Here is a 10106-nt window from a genome sequence, read left to right on the forward strand (position 1 = left end):
TTCGAATTGATGGAATATTTAGTTTGGCGGGGTAGGGAAAATGATGGAGTATTTTTTTTGTAACACGGTCATTTGGTGAGCCTTTCGTGGTGTGATTCTGTGTTATCCACTAATAAACTCATATTTATGTGAGAAATTTCTACGTCGGTAGCTGCATGTACTATATTGGTGCTACAGTATCATATGGTGGGGTGTATTTTTTTCTAGGTTATGGGAGGGTACGCGAGATTTATATGTTTGTGTAGACCGGTTCTGCTGATTGATTTGAAAAATCATTGGCCCGATCAAAATAGTAAACCAAACCTAAAATTCAATACCTCAATCAAATGAAAGAACTTCAAAATTAGGGAACATGGTGAATTGAAATAATTAAATGGGAGAGCTCTTCGAGAAATTATTGTCCATGTCAAAATCGAGTGGCCCAATTCTAAATTGAAGACATCAATTAATTGTCATACCTTAAAAATTAAAAAGCATACTGTATAGTATAAAAGAAATGAATGGGAGAGGTTTGAGAAATTGTTGACCCGATCAAAATCGGGTGAACCAATTCCAACTGGATACCTCAACTGATTGTGAGGCCTTAAAAATTAGGGAGCTTAGTATTGTTGACCCGGTCAAAATCGAGTTGAACCAATTCTAAATTGAAGACATCAATTAATTGTGATGCATTAAAAGCTAAGGAGCATAGTGTATAGTATAAAAGAATTGAATGAGAAAGCTTTGAGAAATTGTTTATTCGGTCAAAATCGAGTGACCCAATCTCAATTAGAGACCTCAATTGAATGTGAGCTCTTTAAAAGAGAGCTTAGTGTTATAGAGGAATTTGAAATTGTCTAAATTATTTTAGAAGGTGTTCACAAGTATGAAAAACAAGCTAGAGACTGGATCATCCGCGTGAATAATTTGAGAAACAAAGGTGTCAACCCAGTTTCAACATTTTCTCTGGGATGGCGCAATTTCTTGTGTTTGAACTATAATCACAACAAGAATTATGGAACGGAGGGAGTACCTTTCATTCAGGCCTTTCGGCGGTTGCTTTGTAATGATTTTGCAATAAATCCAAGAGTAAAATGCATCCACAAGATCACCGAGCTTGTTCGCTCGTTGACCTTAATACAATTTTTAGCCCCTTGTGGGGGGTCGTATGTAAAAGGAATATATCTGTAGTGTATACAACAGCTGTTGTTTTCCTATCTCCTTCCTTCTATGTCCTAGTCAAACTAGGATTCTTTTTGTATATAGATTTAATTAATGTAGATCAAGGAAGAGGAACCAGTTATGCTACCCATCACCAACGACCTAGTACCAAATTGACGTATAGAACGTTTCTCTCAGCTAGGTTCCCATCGCGTGTACGTGACACATGCTTCAAAGCTAGATACGTGAAGTCAGCATGCCTGACGACGGTGTCAACACGTCGGGAGCACAAAAAATAGCACTGAGCCAACAGTGAAAGAAAATGACAACTGCGAACGCTGTCGCCATATCAGATTTTGAAGCCTGCAATAACCACTCGTCCCTAAAACAAAATACTAGTATAAAATTCGCTGAAAGATAATATTATTGGTCGGAGCATCATCCCACGCAGCACATGCTTGCAATCTTTCACCGCCGCTCCTCGGAGATTGGTGCGAGAGGGGTCCGTAACAAACAATCCTTCTCGTGCCAACAAAAGAACTCAACGCACATGGTGACGTGAACAACGGAGACAAAGGGCTAGAGCAGCGTGCAACAAAGCATGCATGCATGTATCCGCCTACCTACTCCTATTTTATGTAACAACAACGTGCGGAGGAACGTGTCAAGGGGACGTGTTCAACGGCAGCCCCCCTCTTGGCCTGGCCACCACACACGGTTTTGGTCGGCACTCCGTTTCCCAAACACTGCGAGTGGTGACCATGCTACTGCTAGCGACCATGGCACTACAACGGCGACCATTGGGTGATGGGAGTGGCAAGTGCCGACGTTGGCGACATCGATGACCAGTCTTGTAAGGACAGAGTAGCGAGCACCGGTGCTGGCGAAGGTGACCGCCATAGCTGCAAGGGTGCCCACGCAGTGCTGTGACGCCGGAACCATTTGTTCTCCCTTTGCTACAAGCCGTGACTCCCAGTGATTGCGATGGCTACCACACATGTTGGTCGTTATTAAGGAAAATCAACCGCAACACAACCTCCTCCACTAGCCAACTTCTTAATACAATCCTATAGTATCCAATCGTACGAATCAAAATACAATTCTTAATACAATTCCTTGTGTTTTTCCATGACATCAAACACTCTCTAGTTCAAATTCTTGTAGTTTGTTATCTTATACTAGAATTCAAGTGGACAATGTCACTCCAATACTGGATTTTTTTCCTGCTCATGCGTTTCAAAAATCCTGCAAATCAGAAAGCCCCCCCCCCCCCCCAGTAGAAAGTGATTACAACGTTTCACTTTGTAAATGACCGATGTACCCCCGAAGGCAAGTTAACACCTCCACCCGGGTGAGTCTATGTCACGCTTCCTGCGAGACACAAGGTCGTGTCGCCATCCGCGAGCAGGTAGTGGGCCGGCCCAGTAAACACGTGTTTCATCATGCTGATGTCATGCCAACCTCATGTATGTAGTATTTTTGTCCCTTTTTCCTTTTGTTTATATTTTGGGGAAAAACTAAATACATATATTACAGAAAAAAATACATATATTACAGAAAAATAATAATTTATTTAATATGTGAAAACTCAAAAATGTTCATGTGTTTCAAGAAAATGTACGTGACAATTTAAAAAAATTATGAATGTATAAAATTGTCTGTGTAATTCAAAAACGTTTCATAACATTCAAAAATGTATGTTACATTAAAAAATGTTCACACGTTTCAGAAATATGCTTGTAACATTTAAAAAAATATTTATACAATAATAGAAAATGTTCAGTTAAAACTAATTCGTATGATTCAAAATATGTTCCAGTGTGTATTTGGAAGTTGTTTAACGCGTATTCGAAAAAATATCAAAACATGTATTTGAAAAATGTTAAACGCATATAGAAAATAATTTGAGATTTATACTAAATATGTATAATGTGTGTGAAAGAAATATTCATCAAAACACATATTTGAAGAATGTTAATCATGCATTTGAAAAATGTTAAATGTTTATAAATTTTTTTCATTCTATATACAAAAGATGTACAATGTGTTCTAAAAAGGTAGACATGTGTTAAAAAATTAAGAAAAATAAAAACCGTTATTTTTTTAGACAATAAAAAAACCACAGGTAAAAAAATACTCTCATCAGCTACAGTGTTGGGCTGGCCCAATAGTTGTCATTTTTTGAGGGAGGCCCAATAGCCGTCTAAAATCAGTACGAGCGAAACATAGCTCTCGCGTCTCCTTTTTCTCGGAAAAAGAAAAAGTTCTCGCGTCTCCACCCGACCTGAGCGAAATGACTGCCCACCCACCATCGCCGCCTCGCCGGCGAGATGCCTGGCGCCGCCGACGGAAATACCCGCTCCACCTGCGCACCGCCGCCCGTACGGATCCTCAGGGTCCTGCCCCACCTCCGGCGAGTTCTCCCAGCCGGAGGTCTGGCTCCTCCAGCCGGCGTCGGCGTCGGCGCCGCCACGTCGGATCCGGGTATCCGGCGCTACCCGCGGGCGTCGCCTTAGAGCGCTATGCTTTCTCCTCCGCGGCTGTATTTGGCTGACGCGCTGTTCTACTCTCAGGGCTACCAGACTCTGTAAGGTACGGGGAACCCTAGCCCTACAGTACAGTGCAATAGAGCGCACAATATAGATAATTCTTACATATTGCATTGCTTGAACTATAGATAAATAAATCAATATTCTGTGGTAGAATTATCTTCTAGTTTACTAGTACCTTGCATACATTCGTGCGAAACAGGGCGGGGGACTTCTTTTTGTGCCCTCAATGGTTGAGCTGAGATGGATGCTTGTGGCTTCAGAGTATAAGCTAGGAATCAATCACGAAGCAGTGGCATGTAGAAATAGGCTCTTTACGGTGGCAAATAGGGATTAGGGTGTTTTTCAGTTATATTGAAGGTTATTATTTCTCAAAAGGAAATTGTTTCAAACTTTGAAATAGAACAAAAACATGAAAAGGGGACAACATGAAAAACATCAAATATAAATCGCTAAAGAACATGTGTTTTAGTGGGCAAGAATGTGATGGTCCTATACTCCTATCCCCACCCACCCATTTGTGTCATTTTAGCTTTATACAAGTGTAGAAACAAAGGGGTCACTTAAGTCTGTAACTAATTTTCGTTTACATTGTTGCCGATAAACAATTAATAAAAATATTTCATCTGAAAAGTTGCATATGAAAACCCAAATGAAAAACAAATGCGAACTGAAAAGCTACTAATGTTATCTTGGATTGGAGGTACTACTTTCGCTACAATTTCTGGCATTAATGAGAACGTAAAGAAACATGCAGTCTGAAGTTAGTAGGAACTAGCAACTCTCCTTTTTGGTCTACTCCCCAGCATAAATGTACAATTCTTCATATTCTTGTTTCTTTTTATCTATACCAAATTTGATTTTTTTTCATGATGACAAAAGATTCGAAATTAGAAATAATTAACAAACACATGTAGAGTTTATGTTTTATTTTATAAGAGGAATAGCTCTATTTTCTTCATCTAATTCAAATATTTTTTTGGGTCAAAAACTTTTGTAGTTGTGGGATGAAACTTAATTAACTACTACTGGGCTGCGCTGTATGATTCGACTTGTAAGGGATTTTCCCTGAATGATGTTTGGACTGGAGGAATGGCTTCAGCATATTTTGAAAGAATAAATATTTGTTATCTACTCGTATGCTGTATTAGGATTTATTTTTTATTTTGGGGGGCCAAATGACCCATATCATTAATTATAACATGCATCCAGCCCAGCTAGAACGGTATTTATATGATAACTCTTGTTCATTGCCTACAGGTCAGAAGCTCTTACTACTTGTTGCCGCCACCCTAGTCCTAGACCAGAGTACTACCGCTTATGGGGCTGCGTCCTCTGGGAGCATCAGCATGGCACGGCCTGGCTGCCCAGATAAGTGTGGCAACATCAGCATCCCGTACCCGTTTGGCACCGGAAAAGGCTGCTTCCAAGAACCCTTTAATGTCACATGCAATGGGACCGGGGCATATCTGGGCTCAAACGGACTTAGGATACTGGACATCAGTCTTACCTTGGGTGAGGTTCGTGTTCAGAATCCACATATAACATCACGATGCAACTTCAGCAATGGCAGCAATAGCACCAGTGGTTTGGACATCTTAACTCTTGATCCTTTTCATACGGTTTCCAACACCAAGAACAAGTTGACATCAATCGGCTGTGGTGGACTTGCAATGCTTGTGGGACAAGCCAAGGGCAAGAACCAGCTTGAGTACCTCACCGCTGACTCATGCATTTCATCCTGCATGGACGTAAGCAGCATCGGTAATGGCACAGAGTGCTCTGGCATGGGTTGCTGCCAGGCCCCTGTTTCAGGAAACATCAACGCCTTCCTCGCCCAATCCATACCAGTATCAGCTATATACAACTCTACCGTTCAGTCTTTCAGCCCATGCACCTACTCATTCGTCGCTGAGGATGATTGGTTCAAGTTTGATCGTTCTTATATCAACTCTACAAATTTTGGACGTAAATATACAGATGGTGTTCCTTTGGTACTCGATTGGGTTGTTGGTAATGGAAGTTGTTCTGAAACCAGCAAGATGGGATCACAGTATGCCTGCCAAGCCATGAACAGCGATTGCATTGATGTGTCCAATGGCCCCGGTTACCGCTGCAACTGTTCTCAAGGTTATGAAGGCAATCCCTACTTACAAGGAGGGTGCAAAGGTATGTATATGCATCTCGCAGAATTAACCTATGCTCCTTTATCTTGCAGAATTCATGTTGACGCTCTCCTCACTTCCTTGAAATGGCAGACATCAATGAGTGCGAACCTCCAAACCAGTCCTTGTATCCTTGCAAAGGTAATTGCAGAAACACCGTTGGGAGCTACACCTGTTCATGCTCATCAGGATTTAGGAGCGATGATCCAAAGAGCATACCCTGCGTTCAAGCTGACCCAAACAAAGCTCTGAAGGTGGCCTTAGGTATGGGGTTATAATTGCGCATAAATAGAAAGCTTTTTCATACTTCTTTATGCCAGTCATATAAGTCCAAGTATAGTACAGTTTGTACAGGTATCATGTAGTAAAGCAATGGTGAGATGGCACAATATCTGGAACTATTTTTGCCAAATGTGGGTAATGTCACTAGTTGAACTAATGGAACCGTCATGATTTTCAGGCACATCCGCCGGTGTCGTCTTCCTCATGGTTTGCATGTTCGCTCTACGGGCTGAGCATCAGAAAAGGAAGCTGACTAAAGAGAAGGAAAGATTCTTTGATCAGAATGGTGGTCAGATATTATACCATCAAATTATGTCAAAACAGGTCGATACATTGATGATATTCACACAGGAAGATCTAAAGAAGGCTACGAATGATTTTGACGAGAGCAGAGAAGTGGGCAGGGGCGGTCACGGCACTGTGTACAAGGGTGTTCTTAAGGATGGAAGAGTAATAGCCGTGAAGCGCTCCAAGATCATGAATGTGGCCGAAACTGATGAATTTGTGCAGGAGATTATCATACTTTCACAGACCAACCACCGGAATGTGGTCAGGCTTCTAGGGTGCTGCTTAGAGGTGGAAGTCCCCATACTAGTCTATGAATTCATCCCGAATGGCACTCTTTTTGAATTCATCCATCGTAACCATGGGACTCCACCTCCCTCGCTGGACACCCGGCTCAGGGTCGCTCAAGAATCTGCTGAAGCACTCGCATATCTGCATCTGTCCATGAACCACCCCATAGTGCATGGAGATGTCAAGTCCATGAACATTCTCTTGGACGAAAACTACATGGCGAAGGTGACTGACTTTGGGGCATCAAGGACACTCCCCAAGAATGAGGTTCAGTTCATGACATTGGTGCAGGGGACCTTGGGTTACCTGGATCCCGAGTACCTGCAGGAACGGCAGCTCACGGAGAAGAGCGACGTTTACAGCTTCGGCATTGTGCTGCTGGAGCTGATCACGGGGAAGACGGCGATCTACCACGACGGCCCCAAGGAAGGCAAGAGCCTCGCGTCGTCCTTCCTGCTCGCGATGAAAGAGGTGAGCCTCGATGGCATCCTGGACGCGAGCATACTAAGTGCCGGGATGGAGGCGCTGCTGAGAGAAGTCGCTGAGCTTGCGAGGATGTGCTTGAGCACCAGGGGGGAAGAGAGGCCTTCCATGACCCAGGTGGCTGACAAGCTGAAGGCTCTGCGGAGCACCTGGAGGGAGAAATTGCTGCTGACGGACGGCGAGACTGAGCATTTGGTATCGGTACCTGCAGCTTTGGCGTTTCATGATCCTCTGTCATCGATCATGTTCTCGACTGGGCCCCGCATGTCTGGAATAGGTATAGAGACACCCAGATGATAGTTTCAGTTGACTGTTACACCATGCCAGTAGTGTGTGTACGTGTTAGAGGCTTGGAGCTTCTTGTATAGCGTCCATATTTGCCCTTGGCGATTGCTCTGCAATTATTTTGTAATAAATTCCAACTAAAATTCATCCATGTTCATTGAACTTGCTGGTTTGATCTTAATTCAGTGCGACCATTGCGCCCTGGACACATGTCTGTTTTCAGGTTCACACAAAAGGGGTTCTGTGTCAAGCTCAGAGGCCTTCACTTGCTGTTACTTACAGTACAGTGTGGATAGGGCAGCCTCATCTCATCTAGCCTCTGTTTATACTTGCTGGTTTCTGAGATAGATAGATGAGATGCTATTCGGTTTGTGGGAAACCAAAACATAGGAATTAGAAGTAGTACAGGAATTTGATAGGATTGATATGATGGCACTTGCCTGGAAATTCATTTTGGCTCTAGGGAGCACATGCTCCTGCATGCCAAAAACGGATTTTAGAAATGTAAAAAATATTTGGAAAAAAATAGAAGTATTCATTGTCACACCCAAATGGTACATGTAAATTTCCAGGGGACAAATTTAAGCATTTTGACCTGTGCAAAAAAATTAAGTTGAACGTCAAATGTTACCGCCAAATGTTACACTTAATTTTGTTATTTTACCGACGAAGCACTGCTATCCCATATGGCATGAAAATTGTCTAGCACACTTGCTACACTAACATAAACATCTACAAAAAAAATCAGAATTTTTAAATTTTATTTACCCTTTTTATTCATTTTACTGCTAATTAAGGAGCATATGCTCCCTAGAGCCAAAAATCCAAGTTAGTCACTTGCCATCCTAAGGAATTGTCTTGCCTCGTTCCTACGCAAAAATGTGCTTTGAGTGGATGTGTAATTTTCTCACGAAACACAGGAATTGAATAGTATTTTCTACGAAATTCATGTATGTGTTTCCTACAAACTGAATGCATTGATGAGAAAATTTTCACTGGAATCCTTGTTCTTATGTTTTTCCTATGAAAATCTTCCAAAACGAATGAGACCTAAGAAGTGAATGTGATATTTTTAAGAGTATGGATAGCATCTCATATGGTTAGATCCAAAGGGAAGAAGTTGCAGCCAGCACGATTGACAGCTTTAAACATTTTGAATATTTACTTTCAAAAACAAACTAGGACAAAGACACAACTTGCATCTAACATGTCAATTTTCAAATTATAACCCGCAACACACATGGAGAACAAGTAATAGACAACTTCGACATTGAATATAAGCTAATGGAAGTTGGGCCTTTAATTTGGCCAACCATCACTATTGACGATGAATTTGTGTTTTTTTTGTTTCTGAAGTAGTATTTAATTTTGAGTTGAATTTATGTCACATTATTATAGATTTATGTTTGTACATTCCTTTCCATAATTCTTCATAAAATTGTAAAGTGGCAACGGTAGGAAGAAATAACCCTCCATGAGCACAAAAACCAACAGAGATGAGTGCTTTTTTTTTCAAACAAGTGCTACTGAAAATCATTTGATAGATGTTTATTGTGAAAGTTTTGGTTCCATCCTGGCACACATCACCCACGATGAACAATAAAAAAATTAAAAGTTCGTAAACTTTGTGCTTTAAGGCTGGTTGTAATGGGAGTATTATATACTAGTATCATGCGTATGATATTAGTGTGTATGATACTACGGGGGTGTTTGGTTCCAGAGATTTTTTTGTGTTGGGACTAAAAAAAGTCCCTAGCAAACCAAACAGGGTGGGATTTTTTGGGACTTTTTGCTAAAAGTCCTTATAAGCACCTCCTTGAGAGTCTTTTTCAAAAAGTCCTAGGGACTAGAAAAAGTCCTAAGACTAGAGAACCAAACACCACCTACATCCGTAATGCATGGTATTATATGTTGATATCATATAGGACTACATTTATTGTCATGCATGACACAAAGTACCACATCATTTAATATGATACAGTATCATGATATGATACTCAAGTATCTCTTTCTTCATTTAATTCCATGCCACATCATCAACATTGCTTAGTTGATATGCATGATACTACATATGATACTCCCATTACAACCAGCCTAATAACGATACAATGTTGTGGGTGCTTGCAAATTTGGTGGCCAAATAACATCTGACGTACTCCCTTCATTCTGAATTACTTGTCGCAGGTATAGATATATCTAGATGTATTTTAGTTTTAGATACATTCATTTCTGTGATGAGTAATTTGGAACGGAGGGAGTAACAGCTAAATGGGCCAGCCCGTTTTCGTAGGTTGATGGCAACCCTTTCGGTGGCTTTATGACATCTGGGCGGTGGCCCAGATAGTAACTGGGCCACGGGACAGAATCCTCGCTTTTTTCCAGCCGTCAACTAGCTGCAATTACGCGGGTGGGTCTTCTCTTCGAACCAGCAGCAGGTCCTGGATACTTCTTCTTGGGCGGCGGGGAGGAGAACCTGCCGGCGACGGCGTCGTCCGAGAGGAGCGCGACGCCACTGGAGGCATGGAGTTCCTGATGCAGCCGATTAGCAGGTGATGTCGTCGAATCCTTCGTCTCATGTGGCAATGGATCTGGAGCTGTGGAGGAGAGGAGAGTGACGGATTCTTTC

General features: G+C 41.8%; 1 protein-coding gene across 1 annotated transcript; it reads left to right on the forward strand.

Annotated features, from left to right (window-relative positions):
• The first annotated feature begins 3397 nt into the window (after positions 1 to 3397).
• Positions 3398 to 7688, forward strand: LOC125522479 (wall-associated receptor kinase 2-like). Its single transcript, XM_048687539.1, has 4 exons — positions 3398 to 3732; positions 4950 to 5858; positions 5948 to 6118; positions 6315 to 7688. The coding sequence occupies exons 2-4, from the start codon at positions 5039 to 5041 to the stop codon at positions 7490 to 7492; spliced, it is 2169 nt and encodes a 722-aa protein (XP_048543496.1). The 5' UTR covers positions 3398 to 3732; positions 4950 to 5038; the 3' UTR covers positions 7493 to 7688.
• Positions 7689 to 10106: the final 2418 nt, after the last annotated feature.

The sequence above is a fragment of the Triticum urartu genome, chromosome 7 (genome assembly GCF_003073215.2).
Source record: "Triticum urartu cultivar G1812 chromosome 7, Tu2.1, whole genome shotgun sequence".
In the NCBI taxonomy this organism is placed as follows: domain Eukaryota; kingdom Viridiplantae; phylum Streptophyta; class Magnoliopsida; order Poales; family Poaceae; genus Triticum; species Triticum urartu.

Bases quoted from the DNA above. Each gene is read 5' to 3' on its own strand.
- LOC125522479 (XM_048687539.1), top strand. From the start codon at position 5,039: ATGGCACGGCCTGGCTGCCCAGATAAGTGTGGCAACATCAGCATCCCG. The intron at 5,859-5,947 runs GTATGTATATGC...TTGAAATGGCAG, and splicing joins CTTACAAGGAGGGTGCAAAG to ACATCAATGAGTGCGAACCT. The intron at 6,119-6,314 runs GTATGGGGTTAT...CATGATTTTCAG, and splicing joins AGCTCTGAAGGTGGCCTTAG to GCACATCCGCCGGTGTCGTC.